Genomic DNA, 25,693 nt, shown 5'->3' with positions numbered 1-25,693 from the left:
ACCCTGCACTGGGGGGCCTGGTGTGGGGCTGGGACTCCTTGCTCCCAAGATATCCCTCCTGAATTTTTATATACCATATGTGGGACCAGCGTGTTCTGCATCCGAGCACCTCCAACCAGTCTGGGTGGATGTAGTTTCTTTAATTCTGTAGTTGTCAGATTTCCATTCATCTCAATTTCTGATGGTTATGAGTGATGGTTGTTCTAGAGTTTTGTGTAATTTTGATGTGGTTGTGCAGGAGGTGAGTATTGTTTACCTATCAAAGACACATTTTTCATTTCCACCAATAGCCTTGTTGGGTTGGATGTTTTGAGTATGTCGGCTCTCTCCCACATGATATAATCTTGATCGTTATCAATTAATGTCTCCACTTGATCTCTATCAACTTCAACTGGTCTACCCAACTGTGGAGCATGTCCAACAGGAAATCTTCAGCATGAAACTTCACAAACCACTCTTGATATGTTTGATCAGTCACAGCACCTTCTCCATAGACTGCATAAATCTTTTTTTGCATTTCAGTTGCATATTTACCTTTCTTGGAATAATAAAGCATAACATGCCAAAAATGTTGCATATCTTCTTCCATCTTCAGTATTGAAATAGCTACATAAAAATTCACCAATTTTGATAAATTTCTTCAAAGACACATGCTGATAGGACAGCTGTCTCAATACAGTATAACAAAATTGTTCCGAATGAAGTTAAAGACAGGTAAGCACTACTAGAGCTATCTTTCAGGAAAAAAAAAAAAAACTAACTTTTTGGCCAACCCACACTCTGGTAAAATATTGAACACTTTCTTCCTAAGATCATAAAGAAGGCATTTAGTCTAACCAATTCTGTACTACATTGTATACCTAGTCATTGCAATAAGGTAAGTAAAAGAAAAAATAAGTATAAAAACTGGAAAGAAAGGAGTAAAATTATTTGCAATGACATGATTGTTTATATAGAAAATCCTAATATGTAAAACACAGGAAGTAATGAGCTAGCCTCTGTCTTCAAGGAGCTCTCTGGTTTTTAGCTTTAATACCAGTAGTATAAGAAATACCTGCCTGAACGAGTAAAAGAAGTTTCATTTATGCCTCTATTAAGTGATTTTTAAACTGGTTACTTAAAGAGTAAAACTTTGGTGACTCACATGTTTGGAGTATCATCCTGTGTACCAGAAGGCTGAGGGTTCAGTACCCAGTCAAGTCACATACCTGCATTGCAGACGCATTCCCTGATCCAGGCACATACAGGAGGCAGCTGATTGATATTTCTCTTTTGTATCTCTGCTTTCCTTTCTCTCTAAATAAACATATCCTCAGGTGAGGATTTAAAAAAAAATTTTTAAGGTAAAAGTTTAGGCTTTAAATTGTGAACATTGGGAACCATTATGGAAATTTAATACAAAATAATCACATTTTTAAATAGAATTCTAATGAGGGATATAGGAATGTATGGGAAGGATAAGAGACTAGATGCACAGAGAACAATCACAGAGGTAGCTATTTTAATTATCCATGCAAGAAATGACCTTAGTATATTGGTGCGGGTTATAGAATGAGGGAAAAAGTGGCTAGATCTACTTAGGAGGTTCAACTTCTAGGACTCAATGCCAAGTTTTTGGCGTGGGCAATTCAACATGGGTAATGTTAGACTATATAGGGAAATCAAGAGGTGGAGCAAATTTGGGGTTGGAGGAGCATGGATAGTAAGGGGGAGTAGGTTATAATGTTAGATTTAGTGAATTCTACTTTTTATTATTTTAGTATTTAGTATTAGTTTTGTTTTTCTTTTCCCTTTATTCCTCACTCTTTCTCTAATTTTCTCCCCTTAACCCCCCACCTTGACTTTATTAAGGAGCTATGACACAAAACAAACATTTTCTTTTGTTTCCCTTTTGATTAAGACTAATTTAATGATTCAATGCTTGACATACCTCACTTCTGATCATCATGACAATTAGCAGGGTGGTTGGATAGTCATTATAATTACTAGGGATTTATGGTACTAGTCACCATTTCTCTGTCTGTGGTTCCAATTGGAATTATGTACACAACTAGGATTGATAATAGAGTAAGAAATAAATGAACACTTTATGAAACTGGGCATGTACCCTATAATCTCCCAATTGCAAGGCTTCTAGAAACCCATTTATGCCTGGTATTTTCACTCCTTTTATGAATTGAGAACATGTAGGCTCTAGGCACAAGTTGCAGCATGCCTTATCCAGAAATTTGGAGCTAAGTGCAAGACTGCCTCCTCTGAGTTTCAGGAAGGGACAGGAAATATGGAGCCAAATTTCTGTCTTTTAGCTTTGGTGTTGCCATAACAAAATACCTTAGACTGGGTGGCTTAATAAACGGAAATTTATTTTCTTATGGAGGCTAGGAAATTCAAGAATAGGATGCCAGCCAATTTGGTTTCTGATAAGGATTCTCTTCCTGACTTGCAGACAGTTGCCTTCTTGCTGTGTGCTCACATGGTCTTTCCTGAGTGTTATATGTCTGGAGAGAGAGGGCGAGGGATCTCTTTCTCTTCCTGTAAGGCCACCAATTCTATCGAATTAGGACCCCACCCTATGACCTTATTTCACCCAAATTACCTCCCAAAAGCCCAGTCTCCAAATACAGTCATTGGGGGTTGGGGTTTCAACATGAATTTTAGGGGGGACACGATTCAGTCCATAGCAGTTAGTAACCTCATTCTATAAAGGGATGGTCCAATGACTATTAAAATCACACCGGTCATTTAGATTCTAAATATTTAGACATTTTCCAGATTTCTTTCTCTCACTGACTTCTAATTTAATTGCACTGTGGTTGGAGAACACACTTTGGATAATTTAAATCCTTTTAAATTTATTGAGACCTGTTTTATGACCTAGAATATGGAGTATCTTGGTAAATGTGTTGTGTGTATTTTGCTTTTGGTGAGTGAAGTATAAATGCCAATTAGGTCAGGTTAATGGTACTGTTCAAGTTTTATATTCTTACTGATTTTCTGTTACTTATTCTATTGATTATTGAAAAGGAGAGTGTTGAAATCTCCAAATAAAATTATGGATTTTTATAAAGAGAAACAAATTTGATTCTGTTTCTTCTTATAGTTTTATCAGTTTTTACTTTACATATTTTGAAGCTATTTTATTAGGTACACAAAGATTTAGGGCTGTTAAGCTCTCTGGATGGATTGGCCTCATTATCATTAAGAAATAGCCATCATTATCACTTGCAATGTTATTTGCTCTCATCTGGAATCTATTTCATCTGATACTAATATAACTACTCCAGTTTTCTTTTGATTAATGTTAGCATGGTATATCTTTCCAATCTTTAACTTTTGGCTTCTTTGTGTCTTTATATTTAAAGTGGGCTCATATAGGTGGTAATATAGTTGTGTCTTGCTTTTTAATCCATTCTGATAATCTCTGCTTTTAATTAGACCATTCACATTGAAGGGTATTATTGATGTAGATGGAATTAAATCTACCATCTTATTATTTGCTTTGCTTGTCCTATTTGGTCCTTACTCCATTTTCAGCTCTATTTTGGATTGTTGTGTTTTTTTTTTATTTCATTTTTATCTCACTAACAAGTGTTAACTTATTATGATTAGGTTTGTGTGGGGGCTTTCATTTTTTACTAGTTTCTTTGAGGGACGTGATAATCATCCTTAATTTGTGACAATTATACCTTCAAGCATATTTATTATACTACTTTGTGGAAAGGGGTAAAAACCTTACAATGATATACTTTCATTTTACCCTCTTGCCCTTTATGCTATTATTATGCATTTTACGTTTACAGTTATAAATCACACGATACATTGCTATTATTTTTTCCTTTAAATAGTCAATTCTATTTAAAAGCGATTTAAAAACCAGGAATAGTTTATTTAATATTTGCCTACATGTTTATCATTTCCAGTGCTGTTTGTGTAGCTCCAGATTTCTAAATGGTATTATTTTCCTTCTGACAGGACTTCCTTTAACATTCTTGGTGATAAATTTACTTCAGCCTTTCTGTGTCTAAAAAAATCATTTTGCTTTTTTTTTTTTTTAAGGAATTGTAGGTTGACAAGTTTTTTTTTCTTTTACTACTTCTCAGTTTCTCCAGTCTTCTCCTTCTGTGCACCACTCTCTTCTCTCTGATACTCTGCTCTGCGACTCTAGCCACCTCCACCTCCCCTTCTCGTAATTTTTTTGTCCTTGATCAAAGGAGACTGCTGGGCTCTGACTTCCCCTTCCCTACACTTCACCCTGGAAACTTATTTTGGGCAGTAAGGTTGGGCAATTGTAGGGCTCACCGATTTTATTTCCACCTCAGGAATTACTGTCCTGCACTGCCTGTTGTCCAACACCTGGAATCAGTTGTTTGTATTTTGTGTGGTTTAAGGTGTGTGGGTAAATCAAATCCTTGTTATTTTCATTTTTAAGATTTTATTTATTTTTAGAGAAAAGGGAAGGGAGGAAAGAGAGGAAGAGAAACATCAGTGTGTGGTTGTCTCTCCCTCGCCCCCTACCGGGTTCCTGGCCTGAAACCCAGGTGTGTGCCCTGACTGGGAATCAAATCAGCAACCAAGTGGTGGTTCGCAGGCCACCACTTAATCCACTGAGCCACATCAACCAAGGCTGGTCCTTGTTATTCTGTCCAGACCACTGACTTCCAAAATCAAACCAGCCAGCCTTGTGGAAGAACTCATCAAATCAGTGAATATAGAAATCAGCTGTCTTCCCTTAAATATACACTTATGCCCTGGTGGGGAGATAAGACTTATGGTAAATTCCTGCTCTCCCTGTGTACAGAAGCCCAACCTGTGTAACGGGAAAAAGTTCCTTTCTCCCCTAACACTTATTATTACCATTTTATAAGTGAGGAATTTAAGTAGCATGCCTGAACTTGCCCAGGATTGAACTTACTGTGTGTTACTGCTGTCTTTGTGAAAGAAGCAAAATTGAATTTTACAGTGAATGTTTTATTGTAGTTACAAAATAGGTATTAAAGGTCAATTTTGTTTTCAAACCTGCATACATGAATTTTAATTTTTACTTTTGGCCATCAGGTATGTAGTATACAATTCATTTTGGAAGACTGGAAGATTCTATGCTTGATGGTGTTTATTCCTTGAATCAAATACATTATGAAGGAAATGTTATTGGGGAGACCCAAGTCAGGGGGCTGCCTCTACTCACTTCTTGTCTTACTTGAAAGAAACGAATTCAAGCGAGAGACAACACGTATAGGTGAAGTGAGATAGCAAGTTTACTTATGAAACATATGAGCACAAAACTCAGGCAGGTCCCCAACTAGTCTAAATGCCTCACATATAGAGGAAATAAAGTTGTTAGTAAGTTTGTTCTATGCACTTGAGCCAAGGCTACAAGTGGATACCCAGCTACTCTGAGTATGCAGTCAATGGGGTTCAGGGGTTATATATTTTAATCAGCTCCTAGGTTTCCCCTTCTTTCCCCCCTCTAAACCTTGGGAATAATGTACAGCTACAAAGGCATTCTTTCTCAGTTAGGAAAGGCTCTTTGTCTTAGTGAAATTGCTACATAGGCTCCCTTTCCCAGCACAGTCTCAAGGACTCCCCTCCTCCTGCACTGTCCTTGCTTGTGATGTTTGGAAAGCCCAGCAATCTTATCAGACTGGGCTCAGGACTACTGAATCAATGGGTAAGACATGTCTCCCTCCTCCTCCCTACCTTGGTTATACTAACTATCCTATCTAATAGAAAATACCCCATGAAATCAATAATTTCTTTTCTGTCTTCATTGTATTTTTTCCATATTACCATGTAGTCCCCTTATACCCCTCTTCCCCCAGCAATCACCACACTGTTGTCCATGTCGCATGAGTCCTTTTTCCCTTTGGCTCAGTCCCTCCACCCACTAACCTCCCTACCCCACTAGTAGCTGTCATCCTGCTCTCCATTAAATTATAATATTCTGGTCCTTTGTGTGAAAACTTCACCAAGAATGTCTTCTAACTGTAAGGAGGTTTTTAAATACTTGTTGACACACTAGTTTACAATTTCAGGTTAAAAACTAACTGAAATCTAATCTGATAATTCCTAGCAAGATATGCCAAAAATCAAAGAATAAAGTCTTTTTTCTCAGAAATTTCTCAAAGGTAAGAATTATTATTTTAACTTGCCTCATTGACTGGAGCCACTCAGTATTTGAATTTGTATCTACTTGATCATAAAGCGTATTTTTTTTTTCTCTCAGGCCACATTATAGAACTGTCACAGTTATTAGAAAGGTATCAAATTTCAAAATTTCATGTTTAAATGAGTTATAATTTGGCATTTTAACCTTTAGCAATATTAAGATCATCTACCTAAAACTAACAAAAAATTATTGTAAGCAATATTGTTATAAAATAATAAATTATCTCTTAAATACCAGGAAAATAATTAAGAATGCTCCTTGCTTAAGTTACAGTCAGTATTTATGCTCATTAAATTGATGCACTATACCTTTTGGATATTATCATGAACTAAAATTCAGATTGAATTGGTCTTTTCTGTTTTAAAATGTTTTAAATCAATGGATATATAACTACTTTTACCATATTTTATTTTTTTAATTTTTTAAATATATAATCTTCATTATTTATTTTTTTTTACAATTTTTTTCTTATAGTGAAAGGAAAGTTATTTAGGAAACACTAACACAGTTCTTGTCTGGATATATCATTGATTTATATAATTAGCTTCCTCATAGTGTAAGAATAAATCACTTCATCCACAAATAATTTTGAGTGTTATGGTATGTACCAGTCATAGTTCCTGGGTATTTACTAGCTCTGCCAGTCAATAAAACTGACCAAAATCCCTGACGTTTTATAGTTTACATGGGGCAGACAGGTAGTAGCACTATAAATAACTAAATAATATAGTTTGTAAGGAGAATTAACTTGGCTAATAGACGTGGTTAATAGAAGTGGTTAAACAGAAGAGTCCATAGCTTCTAACAGACTGCATCACAAGATGCAAATACAACACCTTAGGGAAGCAAGGTATAGTGGTACAATTTGGTTGTAGACTGTGTCTGATGTATATTTATACTAATATAAAAAACAAAGGACTGCCTATTCAATTTCAAAAGAAAACATTTTGAGCCATGCCAATTACTTGGGTCAGTATTGTGTTTTAGAATATCTTAGTTGTTTGTCCAACTAACGAGGAAATCTTCTAACTTTTCACTAGTAGTAGCTTTCAGTTTGAATGTTCAATTCAAAATGTCTTGCTTGAAAGTCTTATTCTTACATGAAAAAAGTAAAATTCATTCTAGAAGCAATGTATGTGGCAACTTAGGCATAGATTTTTGTCTTATTTGCATTATCAGCTTTGTATCCTGTAGGAAGCTAAACAATACTATAAAATGAGTATTGTCTTTTTAATCTCTTTATTTTATACTTCAGTTTTTCAACTTAATATTTTCATCAAATCTTAGAATCTGAAAGCTGGCAGAGGTTTTTTAAAGTGGTGTAGTCTGACAAGAGTAAAAAAAAAAGCCTGGAACAAAAGAAGGTTAAAATAACGGCAAACTAGACCTTCCAAATCCACCGCAGTGCTTATTTTCCATCAGATACTACTATCTTACATTAGTGAATTCCCAGATGTCAGTTTTGTGTGTGTGTGCACTGAAATTTGTAAAAGTTTGTTTTGTCAGATATGTAAGAAGATGTAATGTCATTTTTTTTAAATTATGGAGCACATTGTAGATACAAAGAATATGTGCATTCAAGACAGTTTAGGGAGTAATAATAAAACAATCTCTCATGCAGCTGCTGCCCAAGGACATTATTTATTAGTCCTTTGTTTGCTGACTCCCAGCCCCATCATTCACACTTGAAATAGCTACTGTTTTAATTATTCCTCATCCTTTTTTATACTTCTACCACATATGTATGTAACCATCAAGTGTGTTTAGTTTTGCTTATTTTTTAACTTTAATACAAGTAGAATCATCCTAGTTATGGTCTTGTATAACCTGTGTGCAGCTATCACTTATTTTTGTATTTCTGTCCACTATTGTGTTGTATCCCATTTTATAGATACACTACAGTTTATCCATTCTAGAGATGATAGACATTTGTTATTGTTTCCAGAATTCTTACTGTTGTTACAGGCAGTGCTTCCTTGAATATATTTGTATTGGTCTCCTAGCACACATGCACAAAATTTTCTCTGGGTTATTTACCTATGGGAGTGATTACTGAGTTGCAGGTTATACAGTTCTTTGCTAGATAATGCCAGATTATTTTTCTTTTTTTTAAGTATATGTTTATGTATTTTATTTATTTGTTTTCAGAGAGAGGGGAAGGGAGGGAGAAAGAGAGGCAGAGAAACATCAGTTGGTTGCCACTCTCATGCCCCCAACTGGGTACCTTGCCTGAAACATCATTTGGTTGCCCCTGGCATGCGCCCCAATTGGGAACTGAACTGGTAACCCTTGGGTTCACAGGCTAGTACTCAATCCACTCAGCCACACCAGCCAGGGCACCAGATTATTTTTCAAAGTGATTGTACCAATGTATATTTTACTAGCGGTGTGTGAGTACTTCTCTTGACTTATGCTACTACTTGACTATAAGTAACTTAGAGAACATAGGAACTTAATGTGGCCTGAGTTCTGAGTATATAAGGCCTGTCACAGCTCATGTCAAAGGAGCACCTTCTAGGCTTCCAGAAATCCCTTAGATTCTTTTTTAGTCTTACAACTAGAAATATTTGGCTTTTAACATCATTCAGATCCTCTGTTTCAAATTCAAAGTGCTTTATAAAATACTATTAATCTTAAAATATATAAGAATGACTGCATGAACATCTTATTGATTTTGCTCACAATCATCTTCAGTTTTTATATATACAGGGTGGGGCAAAAGTTTACAGCTGTTTGTATGGAAAATAATACAGTAAATAAATAATAAGACAAGAATAAATTCTGTGTTTTGGGTACTCACAACTATAAACCTACTTTTGCCTCACCCTGTATGTAAAAGTCCCAAAACGCTAGTTCTGGGCCCAATAGTCAGAATGTCTACAAACATAAGCAGCACTAGAAAACTTTAAGAAACATTTTAGAAATTGAAAATGATTTAAATTCCTAATTCTCACTCACATATCCAATCACTAAACCTGCCTTTCTTTAATTCGTTTCCATTGGTTATACTAGTTGTGCTAATGGTAGAGAATGGTATTAGTGGTAGAGAATTAGTGATTGGGGAACTAGCCAAAGCTTTTCCTTTGATTTTCATGAGATTTTAGTGTGATGAAATTTATAAGACCTGTCCCTCAAAATTACCTTTCAGCATTTTAGAGAAGATACTATTAGATGGCAGAACTGGCTTTCGAGTTGGAATTAAGGAAAGAAATCTTGCCCTGGCTGATGTGGTTCAGTGGACTGAATGCTGGCCTATGAACCAAAGGGTCGCCGGTTTGATTCCCAGTCAGGGTACATGCCTGGGTTGCAGGCCAGGCCCCCAGTAGGGGGTGCACAAGAGGCAACCAGAGGTTGGTGTTTCTCTCCTTCTCTTTCTCCCTCCCTTTCTCTGAAAATAAATAAATAAAATCTTTAAAAAAGTATCAGTGTGAATAAATTAAATTGTTTTTTTAAAAATATAGTAAAATGGAAGTTAAAAGGACTTCTTATACATCACCTGATATCCTAACCACTTTCAACCTGCCATTTGTGTAGAGCTAATAATCTGAGCTTACCTGTCCTATAGTATCTACACTCTTCAGAGTTGTTCATATTTACACATAGATCTCAAGTAAATCTACAAGTGCTAAAGTCTTTTCATGAGTTGTATAACTACAGGTAAGCACTCATTCATTTTGTTTTATTCACTGAGCTCTCCTATATGACAGGCACTGTCCTAGGCACTGGTAAATGGAATGATGAATATGTTAGGCCTGGCTCCTCTACACCTAGAGTTTATATAGTCCAATTAGAGACAGACAGTATAAATTACAGTTGTGTGATAATTGGAGTGGGAATACATGAAGTTTATGAGAGGGTTTCTCTTTGCCTCTGCTTCCCATCAGACTTGAAATTTAACCAAAGTCAGGAACTAAACAGAAGTTGGAAGATTTTCAACTTCTCCATGGGGAAATATGCAGCTTGCAACAATGCACTCTTTAACTCCTTTTAACAACTCTTCCTCCTTCTTCTTTTCCCTCTTTGGTGTTTTCTAATTTATTCTCAACTTTTCTTTTGCAAGTTTCAAAGTGTCACGGTAGTTTGGGCACCTATGGCAATGGGAATCTATACCAGATATAATAGATATTAAGGAAACACACCTGAGGAAGGTAAGCACCTATGTCTCAGTGGCAAAAAATAAGGTCCAGTGGTTGCATGGACAGAGGAACAAAGAGCATTCTGGCAAGAATGCAAATTAGTAGCCATGTAAACCAGAAGTCCAGTTAGAATTCACAGGAATTGTGAATTAGACAACAAGATATTTTACACTACAACCCGAATTGATGTTCAGAGGCTGGTTAACTGATACAGAATGAGCAACAAGAATGACTTGGATACCAAGTCAACAACTACCTAAGTCCGATTCTCCATCCATTATTTTTCCCTGAGTCAGAATTGGAATTGCACTATCAGGGTGGGAGAATTTAGGTAGGCATACTGGATGAGATTTGGAAGTAAGTCCTCAAATTTCCAACATTTTACATGTACAGGAGATCTTGTTTCAAGACTTCATGTTATCAATATGTTGCTATATGTGTCTGAAAAGTCACTTTACCTCTCTGAAGTCTAGTTTCCTCTGTATATATTAATAAAAAGATGTGCTCTTGAAGGGTCCTTTGAGTTCTTTAATTTCTGAATCTTATGCTAAAGCCAAGTCTTGGACATTTAAAAAAAAATCTTAGTCCTGTCTTTTTGCTGACAAACGCTGCTTAATTTTCTTTGATGTTAAAGAGACCAAGCTTGGTTTTAATTAATTCTAAGTGTTTCAATGCACAAAACAGAATATTGAAATGCTTTATTTATAAGCAGATGTAATTGTACAGTTTTTCCAAGCATTCTAAGGATAATGTTTCTGAGTGGGATATCCTTTGTTTCTGGGACCATATGATCTAGGCCTTTTCTATACTATCTATACTGAGAGCTTTAAACTGGAAAGACATAAAGAAAGAAAAGAATAGCTGTTTAAATTTTTTTAATACCAGGAATCCTTGAAGATATGTCTGTCTGAGGAGCTTTCTAGAATCTATGCCCTGAGTTGGTAGGGTAAAATGAAAAATAAGCATGAGCTTCTGTAACTGAGAATTAAAAACTATTCCTTAGAGATGATTTCCCAATTACTGATCATATGTGTGACCTTAGGCAAATGATTTTACAAGTTTAGTTTTCCCATCTGTAAAATGAGAGAAAGACACAACATCATTGCATTTATTTTTATTTTATGTGAGCACCAAACACTTATATGGTGCTCACTAGGTGCCAGGCAGTATTCTAAAAATTTTACAAATAATAACTCCATCCTTGTAACTACCCTCTGAAGGTTAATACTGTCATTATCCCCATTTAATAGATTAAAAAACTGAGGCAGAGAAAGGTTCTGTAACTTGTACAAAGACAAACAACTAAGCAAGTAGTAGAACTGGCTGCATGAGTTCAGAGTTCATGCTCTTAACTGATACTCTGTGCTGCACCATAAGAGTTAAAATGAGGAAGAACTTGATAAAGCACTTTACAACTCAAAATGATGGTGATCATCTTTATTTAAATTGAATGTTTGGATTATGTGACAATTAAAATTTAGAGCCAGTTTTCAAGAGCTAGATTATTATAAAAACATGCATATGACTGTTTTTCAGGTGGCACCTCAGAATATTGCATTGATTTAAATCATGCTTTTAACTTTGGTGGTTACTGTGTAATGTAAATGTGCAGAAATATTTGGTTGACTCCAAACAAACCACATGCATGTCCTGAAAGTTGCTTTTAAAAGTCAGTCTGAGCCTTGGCTGGGTAGCTCAGTTGTTTAGAGCATCGTCCCAATACACCAAGGTTGCAGGGTCAATCTCCCATCAGGGCACATACAAGAAGCAACCAATGAATGCATAGATGAGTGGAACAACAAATCAATGTTTCTATATCTCTCTGTTTTCCCGCAACCATCTCTAAAAAAAAAGAAAGAAAAAAACAGTCTGTAATAAGTCTGTGTACTGGTCACATGCCTTTTTTATAAGCATGCCAAGGAGTATAAAAAATTCACTTTGTTTTGTTGCTTAACAAACAATAACTTTTTATATTTGAAGATAATATTCTGTATGTGAAAATATACATGTGACTAATATTTATAAAATAATAGTTCACATATAAATTGCTCTTTTGTTTACATCAATAGGCACTAGTTTCTACACTTGTCACTAAAGTCAGCTTTGGCTTTTGTTCTCTGCTTAAAGACTTCTCATGGTATATAAATGAAGTTGCACTTGAAGTAGAAAAACCTGGACTCTAATTAGCAATATACAGCTTTGAGCAAGAAAACTGATGTCTTTCTGTCTTGTATTCTCCATCTAAGATGTCGGTAGATTAGGCTACATGATTTCTAGGGTTCTTTGCTCAATCAAAACAGAAACATACTACATATACCTTTGAGATGGGAACATAAAGATTAGAAACCAAAAATATTTCAATGTATGTAGAATTTAACCCATACACATCCATAAAATGTTAAGAATAATGTCATAAGATGGGAGCTGGTATGCATGCCGAGTTTTATCTGAAGTGTGATGGTTAATTTACATTGCTCTGTCCTTTTTCATGTTCACATTTATGATCAGTGCCCCAAGTTTGGGAGAAGGTTGGCTGAAGTTAGCAGTACACTCTGTCCATGGAACAGAGTGAAACTTACCCACATGGAGGTGAAATTCATGACCTTAAGATTGTGTGCCAGCACCAAGAAGTAACCATTCATAGCCTAGATGGCTTACATAAGTTTTGGGGAAGAGTACAAAGTATGTGAAAGATCAGTGTGGTAATGAGTTAGGAAAAAATTCTTTTGTGAAAAAAGATAAGGAGTCCAGAAAGCTCTTCAGAAAGCACAGGACTGGTGAAAAGAAGAGGAGGAAGCCATGTTTAATAGCTAAAAAGAACAAGCAATAGTACTAAGTGGGAAACAAGTAGACCATGGTATAGAGAATAGTTTAACTGAAACAGAGAGACCATGTAGGGAAGCAGTAAAAGATGAGATGAGGAAGTAAAGGGAGAGACAGTTGAGATCTGGAAGGTTGGGTCTTAAGTATGTCATCTTTGTATAATTCCAAGAGGCAGCATTCATATCAGAATCTCTGTATATATAATGCTCTGTATAGTGTCCATGGCCCTAATGTTAGGCTTAAGGGTTTATTACATTGGATTTAATAGCTAGGAGACTGTCAATCAAGTGTGAAGTAATAAGCACATAACTAGGTAATTAACTTGAGGTTAAAAAAGAAGTGTTTAAAGATTTTATTTATTTACTTTTAGAGAGACTGGAAGGGAGGGAGAAAGAAAGGGAGATGAATAGTGTTCATCAGTTGCCCCTTGCACGCCCCCAACTGGGGACCTGGCTTGCAACCCAGGCATGGGCCCTGACCTTTTTGTTTGCAGGCTGGTCTTCAACTCACTAAGCCACACCAGCCAGGAATACAAAGGAAGTGTTTAATTCCAAGACAAATTTAAAATGACACATTAGTAAGATTTAGTGACTGCATTGAGGGTCATAAAGAGGGAGAATCTTCTGCCCCTATCCCATAGACTTAAAAGGGAACTTGTTTTCTTCTGTTCTGGAGTTTGGAGACAATTTTGTATGAGTGATGATATTGCATATTTAACACTTACCTTGCTTTTATAAAAAGAGCTATTGTGATCCATGAATGGCCATTGTGTTAAGAGAGGACTAGGAAAAGTAGGCTTTTGTATTTATTATCTATACCCTTCAGAATAATTGGCAATTCACTATAATTGACAATAATTGACATCTGTCCAATCTTCCATCATCACCATCTAATGAGATCGCTATTGTCAAGGTCACCAATGACTTCCTTATTGTCAAATCCAGTGGCTACTGTACGTTTTACTAAACATCATCAGTGTTTCATACCATTAACCACACCCTCCTTAAAACATTTTTTTTCTTGTGTATTTCAAGATACCATGCTTAACGGCTCCTTTTAGTGGTTCATCATCTACAAGATTGCTTCTTGTTGGAGTGCCCCAGGGCTCTGTCAGGAGTTCCCTACATATTCTTCTCAGTAACTTTGACTCTAAATACTCCCCAAATGCCAATGATTCCCAAAACTGTATCCCCAACCCTGCAGAATTACAATAACCTCCTAATTAGTATACCTACCTACTTTGATTCTTTTTCCTGTTTTATTATCAACATAGCAGCTGAGGTAATCATTTTGTCATTTTTCTAGTTGTTTCCTAATGGCTTCCTATGGCATTTAGGATAAAATCTAAACCTTTGTCCTAGCTTCAAAACTATACATAATCTAGTTCCTGGCCACCATTCTAAATTTCATCCCCAACCACTTTTCCTCTCTCCCACTGCCATTCCAGCTTCACTCAACCTTCTTTTAGTTCCAGAGACATTACCCACTCATTCTCACCTTATATCCTCTGCTCAGAATACTCTCTCCCCTAATTTTTGAATGACTAGCTTCTTGTTCACATCTCAGCTTGAATGTTACCTACTCAGAAAAGCCTTCCCTGAATACTTGATGTATAAAGCATTCACACAATCACTCTCACATCACCCTTTTTACAGTTGTGGCATAGCACTTAACACCACCTGATATTTTTCTTATTAATTTGTTATTGTTTTTCTCTGCTACCACTAGAATATAAGCTTCAAGTTTCAGTGTCTAGGAAAGTGCCTGGCACACAATAGGTGTATAATAGATATTTGTTGAATAAATGAAGTCTTGATATCTATATACTGATTAAGTCAACTGAGAGTTCAATTCTTTGAGCATAACCTCTTCTGCTAATTCTTGACGCATATTCTCCAATCCATCCATATATGTTTCTCATCAGTATGAGATTCTGGTTTTTACCTAATTTTTTAAAAAGAAAGGGGGGAAAGGGTTTCAAAACAAAAATCCTTAACAATAGAATCAGTATGCTATTGACCAGGCATGTATCTTCACAAATTCCTTTTTTTTTTTACAATTTAACAAATCTACCTTTATTTATTTACATTTCAATAAGTAAATCCTTGAAGAATACAGCATTACACAGATTCTGTGTCCAGTGGCCTTAGCAAGAAGGTTGTTTTGGAATTTAGCATGGATAATGCCACTGTTTCCATGAGCACGAGTTACCTTCCCTGAGGTGATTCTGGTTTTGTTCAGTTTGCCACCAGGAGTGTTCTTTGCCTTGTACACATAAGCACATCTCGTGCCTAGACAGAATTCAGTTTCATTTTGAGCATAAACATCTTCAGCTTTAAGAGGAGCCGTGTGCTCCCTCTGTTTCCAGAGACCCCCTTTATAGCCAGCAAAAATGGCCTTGGAGCACAGCCTTCCAGACATATTTGTTGTTGGAGAAGCTGTGTTCCCAGCAGGCCTCCACAGGCTGAAAGAGGACAGAGGAAGGCCACAAATTCCTGTATTAAGCAACCAAACTATGGCTTACCTACTAGGGGCTTTGCAAAACAATAACTCTAATTAATTAAAATATATGACACTAGGTAATACTTTTATTTACATGTTATTTTCCAGTAAATAGGCCTTATCAGTTATCTAATCCTAGTCAGAGAATAGTAATTTATTTAAAATTTAGTTTATGTGTTTGTGTTTGCTATATAGGACTGATAATATTCTGTTGTATGTATATCTTTCTGTGTGTGTATGCCCATGTGGTTCCACAAAATGCACGATCATGATATTCTTGTGAAACATTGTGTTTTCACTTACATTATAGATATCTTTGTCCAAAGTAGATTTATATCATTGAGAGATAACTATACCACATATATCTAGCCAGTCCCATATTATTGGACATTTAAGCTTATTCCAATTTTTAAAACTTGTATAAACATTTAAAATCCCTTCAATAACACCCTGGCGATTGTTTATCAGCCTGTCCTTGAACGCCCACAATGAAGAATTTACTTCCCAAGTTAGTCATTTCATCTGTGGATCACTCTGGTTGTTCGAAGTTTTTCCAGTGGCCAAATTGTTCACCTTTTCTGTTGGACAGAAAAAAGTGGGGAACTTTAAGAATATGGCTAAACTCCAGAGCCAGAAGAGCATGCCACTAAAGAAAAATATAGCAAATCCTGTCATGGCTTCCAGTCACTCATGTAAGCACAATCCTCACAGAGGTCTTAGAAGAAGAGGGACTCTAAAACTATGTTTTGATTGATTAATTCCCAGTCTTCAATGATCTGTCTTTCATAGCCTGTGAAAATTTATAACATTCTTTGTTTTTTTCTTCAGTGTTGTGTTTTACATTGAATAATTTATCTGTTGTAAAATGTGTAACTAAGTAGGTAAGCCTAGCAACATTTGTCTAGATTTGAAACATTTTTTGTCTTAGTAAAAGTAATGTGTTCTTAGAGATCCTAAAACCGTAACTTGTTTCTGGAGTAAGTTATGTATCAAAATATCAAGTTATATCTGTTGAATTTGTATGACATATTTTCCAGTTACTATTCATATTCTTTACTACAGTAAACTCTGCTCTCCAGTGTTTTAGCATTGACATTATCAAAATTTTAACTGTGTAACTTTTCTAATGAGTATGGTGTTTAGTACTTTCATTTATTAAAATTAAGACACCCACAAATTTTTCCTGACAAATTCCTAAAGGTTCTTATCACATAGTCACAGGCACTTAAGTAGTATTTTATCTGTTTTATAATACCATTGTATAATTTGTACTGTTCCTTGCAATGCTTATGTAATTTACATGCATAACTAATAGATAACTACTGTCATGTCTAATCTTTATGTCAAATTTTTATTTAAGTATTCACTACTTTGGCTAAGTTCAATAAGTCATTCAGAGGATATCAGATCATGATTTTGGAGTTCTTTTAGTTTTACTACCTGAATAATGACCAAAGCAACCAAATTTTAGTCATGTTATATTACTCAAAAGTGCTTTTTCTTTTTTTTTTTTTCTTTTTCTCTTATTGATTCTAGAAAGAAAGGAAGGGAAGAAGGAAGAGAGGGAGAGAAACATATATCTGTTGCGTCTTTTTTTTTTAAAGTATTTGATAAATGCTTTTTTAAAATTTTATTTATTTATGTTTGGAGAGGGAAGGGAGGGAGATAGAGAGAGAGAGAAACATCAATGTGCAGTTGCTGGGGGTTATGGCCTGCAACCCAGGAATGTACCCTGGCTGGAAATCGAACCTGCGACACTTTGGTTCACAAGCCCACGCTCAATCCACTGAGCTACACCAGCCAGGTATCTGTTGCGTCTTGAACGCACCCCAGCTGGGGACCAAACCCGCAGCCCAGGCATGTGCCCTAACCAGGAATCCAGCCTGTGACTTTTCAGTTTGCAGAGTGACACCCAACCAAGTCACACCAGCCAGGGCAAAAGTGCTTTTTTCATAACAGTTCCGTTTTTATCAGTTTAAACTTGATTCCTAGGGTATAAGTAACCCATTCCTGCTAGGCTTTTGGAGATGAATTATAGTTTTGCAGGCATAAGGATAACAAGTGATGGGGTCCTGGTATCCCAAAAGACAACAAAAACACTCTTTCATACTTCTTTTTTGTGTGCCCTTCCCCCCTTCCTAATCTGACCTGGTTGTTTTTTCTCAGCAGTAGAAATACCATGGTCTTTTTGTTTTTGTTTTGTTTTTTAAGTAGCACATAAATGAGACATTACTTAGGCTGTGGGCCATCTGTAGCACTCATACAGAGTAGCTGACAGTTTAGCATCACTCAGCATTCCATAGATCAGGAGCCACTGATCTTCCACGGTTTTTAGCTCTCTGGGATTATCCCACAAATTGAAGGGAGGAACAGGATGAGCCCAGAGAAATATCCCAGGAGCGGAAATCATGCCACATAGCCCATGGCAAGCTGGAGCTAGCCTTGAAAACCTGCAGAACCACCAGAGAAAGAGACCGAGTGGAATCCTTTTTCACATCTTTTGCTCCACTCTGAAGGACATCATGATTAATTCATTGAGTCCCAGGAGAACACAGGAATCCCTTGATTTATGGCCTCATTGGTTCCTGGAGGAGAGTTGAAAGTTGAGACCTCTTTTTATTCCCTCATTGGCACATTATTATAAATTAGTGTGCTATTTCTGGAAACTACCCATATTTTTCAGACCATAAGACACACCTAGGTCTTAGAGGAGGAAAACAGAGAAAAAAAATTGAAGCAAAAAATGTGGTAAAATTTTTAGTAAAATAAATAGCATAATATTTCACCAGTGTAAATATAAAGCTACACTTGGACTATAAGACACACCCCCTTTCCCTCCCAAATTTGGGGTGAAGTGTGTCTTATAGTCCAAAAATATGGTAACTCCGTACCACAAATATTTCAAAATATATTATTAAAATATATGTTGAATATATATTATTTTCATTTATATTTTACAAACGCATTATTAAAGTATGTAAAAGCGAAATTTATAGCCACAATGAGAGAAGACATGTATGGGGTGGTTAAGAACCCAGATTCTGGAGCCAGACTATATAGGTTAAAATTCCAACTTTGCTACTTCTTAGGTTAGTGATCTTGCACAGGTTACTTAACCTGTCTGCGCTTCAGTTTTCTGTAAAATGGTGGTAATAGTTCTCACCTTCTAGAGCTATTCCAAAGACAAAATGAAGTTATTGTATAGAAAGTACTTAAAACTGGCAATGCCTTTGACAATGCCACTGTTAGCTTTTATTTTATGTTACAAATGGTCAATGTAGGGAAACTTCTCCAAAAAGTTGGCTTTCAAGGCTCCTTCTTTTCCTGATAGACCTTCTCAAATAGTCATTCTTCATGATACTTTTCAAGGCTGTTCACAGTCCAGCTCCAGTCCTGCCTTTTCCACATTTTCTCTATACAAATTTTCCACTTAGGTTGCACGTTCTCTCTCATGGTTCTGCTCAGCAACTACCTGTTTTGCAAAATTTTACTATCGTTATCTAAATTTCTTTGGAATATATTAAATGTTGCAATGTTCTATTTGTTTTAAATATTATCTCTGAATCATAAAGCCTTTGAGATAAGGAGCTATGTAAAGTATAACTTTTTGTGCCCCTATGACCTAGTACAGTGTGGTAGGTACTTGAAGTACCTATGTGTTGCTTCGCCCTGGCTGAGTAGCCTGCTTGGAGCATCATCCTGTACACCAAGGGTTGCAAATGCAATTTGAATACCCTGGTTGGGGCACATACCTCAGTTCCAGGTTCAATCCCCAGTCAGGGCATGTACAGCAGGCAACTGATAGATGTTTCTTTTGCATCAGTGTCTCCCTCTCTCTCCCTCTTTTGCTCACTCTCTCTGTCTCTCTCTCTCCCCCCATCCCCCCCCTAAAATCAATAAACATGTCCTTGGGTGAGTATTTTTTAAAAACATATTGCTTAATTGGATTGCACAACAAACCAAATTTTGTGTGTGTATGTATGTGGACACTCAATCTGTGAAGCCGGTTCAAGTTTTTGAAAATAAAGAAAATTAGAGCACTTGTGAGAAATTTAAAAACTACTACAAATAAGTGAAAATATCTACAGGTTAGATTGCTTGGAACTGCATAGTAATAAAAAGAATCACAATTCATATATTGCAATTTAGGCCTGCATCTCTTGCTGGATAATTATAGCATTTTTTCCTCTGAAACTATTACTACTATATAAGAAAGGCTATGAATGGCCATATTATAGAATTGGGGCTGCCAGAACAAGGAACTAGTCAAGGAAGGGAGAAGGGAGAAACATGCAGTTGGATCTGTATCTTTTTCTGGTATAATAATAGAAATAAAACATCTTAACTAAAAATATGACATAAAACATTTTGACCTTTGGCTGTTGGTGAACTTTTGTATGTGAAAATTGTTGTACTTGACCTCCAAACACATAATTATTTATAGAATTAAAAATATATTTTTAAAATCTTCAGTATTTTAACTGAAGTTTACATAAAACCAATTGATGCCATAATTTTACCAGCATTTTCTTAACTGGGTTGTTGTATTATTCATCATCGCCTGACTCTGTGTACCTTTTGAATGAAGAGTTTACCTATTTTAATTGCCTCATTTTTATTCTCTTTTCACTCTTTATTAGTGAATATACTTGAATATGGAGTGTGACAGTTATTTTAGACATAAAAGATGAGTTCTTATCAAGAGTACATTGAAGTCAAGGCTCTTCTTTCTTTTTGTGTTTTTTAATACCAGATACTCTAGATGAATATTTTGAATACGATGCAGAGGAGTTCTTGATCTCTTTGGCCTTGTTAATAACAGAAGGACGAACACCTGAATGTTCTGTAAAAGGTCGCTCAGAAAGTTTCCATTGCCCTCCAGCACAGTCCTGCTACCCAGTAACTACCAAACATGAATGTAGTGACAAGCTGGCCCAGGTAAGAATTGTGTGTTGAATGCTTTTTATGTATCATTTATATAAATTACATAAATTCTGTTGTCACCTTTGTTACGCTGCAATTATAATGCCTACATTTAAATATAAAATCAGTCTCAACCATAAAGAAAAATCCTCATCTTGGACCATAGCCAATAACCTTGGCTCTTAAACAAGGCTCTTGAAGGCACAGTAGGTAGTTTTGCTGATTACCAGGTAGGTCAGCAGTCAGTTTGGTACTTGCCTTCTCACACACCAGATCTAAGATTATATTTGCTGCTGTGATTTGGCTTTCTTTATTTTTAGAATCTTAGCCCTGGCTCATTGGCTCTATATGTTCTTGTTTAATAGATTGATGTTAATAATTATTTTCCCCACATTAACCAATTTCCTTCTATATTCCTTTTAAGGATACATTTTTTTTGCTATCATCTTAATGACCTAGTCTTTGTATAAAATACTGTTAAAAATATTTTTGGTAAGTACTGTATAGTTTGCTGTAAGGATACTTCTCTCAGTTTCTTAAATATAGTCCAAAATTTTAAACTTTTAAAATCTTGTATATAGTGAACATTTAATGAAAATGGGTTTTTAATATTTTGGTCTTCACTTAGAATGAATCTCCTCTGTAAATGATAATGTAATTAACAAACTAGGCAAGGCTGGGCCACCTTGCAATAGAGCAAAGATGACTGCCCAAGAAAGTTTGCATCATAAATGTTGTTCAGTACTAATCCTCACACTTATGAGCCTACTACTGTGAATTCATTGTTTAATGAGGGAGCCTACTCATAAATGGAGAAGTCTAAGGAAGTTCTACAACTGATGACTCATTTCTCATACAGATGTGTGCTTCACCATTATAATTTTCAAATTAAAATATGAAATTGTGGGGGTTATTGTGACATTTTACTTATATTCATTTTCTCTAAGTGTCGCCAAGCCAGACGAACCAGGTCTGAGGTCGCGTTGTTGTGGAAGAATAACCTTCCAATTATGGTAGAAGTGATGCTCCTGCCAGACTGCTGCTACAGTGATGATGGGCCCACCACAGACGGGATTGATCTCAACGATCCCGCAATTAAGCAAGATGCATTATTATTAGAAAGATGGGTATTGGAGCCAGTTCCTCGACAGTAAGTTGTAGAACTGAGTTTCAAGTTGTTCTTGGTAAATCAGGTTTTCCACAACTTTTTATAAATTATTTTAAAATATATCCTATTTCAGAATTCCTCTATTTATGTAGTAAAATCTAGATATTTAGTACTCATATGACTTTAAGTGACACTGGTAAATCCACTCCTACACTCTTGAAAGTAGGCATCCTGAGTGATATGTTCATTCCAGCTTCTGTCTTTCTAAAATTCAGACATTTTATACTTTCTGGTATTTACATGATTTTCTTTCTTTCTTTCTTTCTTTCTTTCTTTCTTTCTTTCTCGTTTTTTGTTTACTTAGGAATGGTGATCGATTTATTGAAGAGAAGACTCTTCTATTGGCTGTCCGCTCATTTGTGTTTTTTTCTCAATTAAGTGCTTGGCTGAGTGTTTCTCATGGTGCTATTCCACGGAATATTCTCTACAGGTATGTGTAGGCACAAAAGGGGCCATTTGTTCAGCTACATTGGTTAGTTACTGAATGATATTTTACCTTTTAAGTATTATATTTCCTTCATTTCTAAATATAAGAAGATAAAATTTACTGACATTTTTCTCAAAACAATTTAGAAAACTGTAGATGTAAGTATGAATTTAGTTTCTTGGATTAAATTTGGTGTGGAATTGTTTTCAGAGAACTTATATACTTACTTTATAGAACCAACAATGAACTTAGTGCTGCCATTATAAATAAAGTAGAAAAACTTTTTGGGCTGCTGAATTTCCATAATGTTAAGCTTAATTTTTGGCATTTTGATAACTATAAACATACAAATTCCTGACCAACTGTCTAATTGTCTCTTTAGGCAGGTGGCCATGAGATAGAGTTATTTCTTAATCACCTCCCACAGTAGAATTTGCTAAATCCATTTATTTAGTGGTAAATACAAAGTCCTTTTTTTTTGTTTTGACAGATACTTTGAAATTATATTATTCTTGAGCTTTAGTGCTTGGTCTAGTATTCTTAAAAAGATCATACTCTGCAATACTTCTTATGTTGGTTTTATCAGAATAACTTGCATGACAACATAGCTAAAAGTAAAACCTCAATAGCAATTAATGCAAAGATGAGTATATGACTGTTTAAGAATTTTTAAAAATAATATACAATAGTGATACTTATTGTATGACCCACTGATTTCCATATTTTTCTCTATAATTCTAGAATCAGTGCTGCTGATGTAGACCTACAGTGGAATTTTTCACAGACACCAATTGAACATGTGTTTCCTGTTCCCAATGTTTCTCACAATGTGGCCTTGAAAGTCAGCGTTCAGTCTTTGCCCAGACAATCTAATTACCCAGTTTTGACTTGTAGTATTCACAGTAATATTGGCCTTTATGAGAAAAGAGTTCAAGAGCATGAACTTAAGGTTCACCAGCACCGAAATTCTAATGAAGCAGAGCAGTGTAGTACAAACAGTTTACAGCGTCTGTGTAGCAAACAAACTTGGACCATGGCACCTGAAAGTGTACTGCATGCAAAAAATGGCACACCTCCAGAATACACTGCAGCTGTCAAAAATGGCAAACTACATGCAGGCACTGGCAGACAATCTGACTGTGGAACTTGTCAAGCCAATATTCTGGGCTTCAATGGTATAGGAGATAAAAAGTCACATGAAACATCCGTGAGAACTTTAAAATCATTTTCAATGATCGATTCCAGTGTCTGTGCTCATCAGAGTCCCTGGCAGTCAGTTGGTGAGACTAATCCTTTAATAGACTCTTTAATTCAGGATCGACAAGATGTTATTGCAAGAATTGCTCAGCATTTGATTCATTGTGATCCAAGCAGTTCACATGTTTCTGGACATGCATTTAATACTCAAGACTCTAGTTCACTAAATTCAAAACTTTTCCGGGTTTCACAAGAAAATGAAAATGTGAGAAAATTCAAAGAAACTTTCTCTATTTCATTTGATAGTCCAGAGCTTACTTCCTCAGAAGATCCCAATGAGGGGAAAATCCAAGTAAAACCAGAAATTCCCCGAAATGAAACTTGTACTTCTAATGGTTTCTATTCTCATCAGTCTGTTGGTGAAACTAATCCTTTAATAGGCTCACTACTCCAGGAGCGGCAAGATGTTATTGCAAGGATTGCTCAGCACTTGGAGCATATTGATCCAACGGCATCACGTATGCCCTCACAATCATTCAACATGCGTGACTCTACTTTGGTTCCTTCTAAAGTGTTTAGGAGTTCATATGAAAACAAAAATTTGTTGAAGAAAAACAAGAGTGGCACCTCAGTTTCCATTTCTAATACAAAATTTTCCTTGTTAGAAGACTGCAATGAAGGGGAAAACTTAATACCTACTAAATCTTTTAGTCCTTTTAAATGTGATAATAAAGTCAAGTCCTCTTTGAAACCTCAAATAAGAAGAAATCTGCATCAGGACAATCCTAGTGAAGTCATCCAAAGTGCATTTCAAGGCATACTGAACAGGACCAGAAGTTTATTGTCCCCCTCAAATATGTCTCATTGCAAACAAAATAACTTAGATTTGACAATCAGATTGAAAAATACTCTTTCTGAGTGTCAATTTAAGGAGCAAGAAATTAGCAATGGAAATGATAAATGGTATTCAAATGGCAACAGTATTGACAAACAGATTTGCACAGATAAGTTTAAAGAAAAAACAAAAAAAAATGAAAATTGTAATCCAGAATCTTTTAACAATCACCAATCTGATCATTCTAAAACTAATGACTCAAAAATAAAAATTACTACATTGGAAATGTCTGGATATTTGAACAAACATGAAAACAAGTGTTCAGATAAAGACTCAAAAAGGCCTACAAGATGTGAGCAAAATATGCAGCTTAATAGTATAGAAAATCATCTCAATAAGGATAATGAAGCTTTCAAAAGCAAAAACCCAGACCAATTGAAAAATGAACAGGATAAAAAAGAAGATCCAATTGATGAAAAAATTCAAAACTGTTGTCAGAGAGAGAGTATAAAAGACTATTTGTCTACGTGTGAACGACTGAAAAATACAGAGGTGTTGGTAGGTAATATATTTCAAATATAATTCTTAAATATCTGTTATGGTTTGAATTTTGTTTACAGGAGGTCTAGTTATTAAGGTCCCATGTGCTCATTATTTATAGAACATATAGTCAGAAATAATAAAACTGCTATGGAACTAGTATTAATATCCTTGCAAATAAGCACTCTCTTAAGAGCAAATGCTATGTAAATTCTTCCTGTTGTCATTTTTTGTTCATTTCAATTTTGTGAACAATTGCTGGAGAGTAAATCAGAGTCGGAAATAAAATTTATTTTAACTTAATGTATTATTTATTAGTTGTTCTGGCAGTGTACCCATTGTGTTTTGCCACAGCTCAGCTAAGGATTTTAGGAATATAGTGAAGTCACTAGGCTGTTGGTCAAAATACTTGGGTTCCAGTCTTGACTTCACAATTTGGTTCTTGAATGACCCTGAATAAGTCACATAACTTCTAAAAACCTGAGACTCCTTAATTTTAATTTTTTAGAGTATATTTTATTTATTATGCTATTACAACTGTCCCAATTTACCCCTTTGCCCCCTTCCATACAGCACCCCCTACTCCCTCAGGCAATGCCCACACCATCGTTCATGTCTATGGGTCATACTTATATGTTCTTTGGCTACTCCATTTCCTATTCTGTACTTTACATCCCCATAGGTATTCTGTAACTACATATTTGTACTTCTTAATCCCTTTACCTCTTTACATATTCCCTCACACCCCACTTCCATATGGCAACCATCAAAACCCTCCATATCCATGATTCTGTCTGCTCTTCTTGTTTGCTTAGTTTGTTTTCTAGATCCGATTATTGATAGATATGTAAGTTTTGCCATTTTATTGTTCATAGTTTTGACCTTTTTCTTTAATAAGTCTCCTTAATATTTCATATAATAATGGTTTGATGAACATGAACTCCTTTAGCTTTTTCTTGTCTTGGAAGCTCTTTAT

At 35.6% G+C, this 25,693-nt stretch overlaps 2 protein-coding genes across 9 annotated transcripts in view; one reads left to right on the top strand and one right to left on the bottom strand.

The window, feature by feature from the left end:
* FAM214A (family with sequence similarity 214 member A) overlaps nt 1–25,693 on the top strand; it is a 93,705-nt gene that overhangs the window by 48,613 nt on the left and 19,399 nt on the right. For all 8 annotated transcript variants that reach the window (XR_004904898.1, XM_028505817.2, XM_028505815.2 and 5 more), the window contains 4 exons: nt 20,381–20,565; nt 21,498–21,700; nt 22,023–22,148; nt 22,887–24,735. Coding sequence is in view for 7 of the 8 variants with exons in the window: in XM_028505817.2 (XP_028361618.1) it covers nt 20,381–20,565; nt 21,498–21,700; nt 22,023–22,148; nt 22,887–24,735 (2,363 nt within the window). In the remaining variant the exon portion in view is untranslated. The remainder of the gene's footprint in view (nt 1–20,380; nt 20,566–21,497; nt 21,701–22,022; nt 22,149–22,886; nt 24,736–25,693) is intronic.
* On the bottom strand, nt 15,177–16,109 carry LOC118502201 (60S ribosomal protein L35a-like). The gene has a single exon (XM_036033718.1). The coding sequence runs from the start codon at nt 15,544–15,546 to the stop codon at nt 15,205–15,207; it is 342 nt and encodes a 113-aa protein (XP_035889611.1). The 5' UTR covers nt 15,547–16,109; the 3' UTR covers nt 15,177–15,204.

Source organism: Phyllostomus discolor, chromosome 1 (genome assembly GCF_004126475.2).
Source record: "Phyllostomus discolor isolate MPI-MPIP mPhyDis1 chromosome 1, mPhyDis1.pri.v3, whole genome shotgun sequence".
Taxonomy (NCBI): Eukaryota; Metazoa; Chordata; class Mammalia; order Chiroptera; family Phyllostomidae; genus Phyllostomus; species Phyllostomus discolor.
This window is presented reverse-complemented; position numbering and strand designations above follow the sequence as displayed.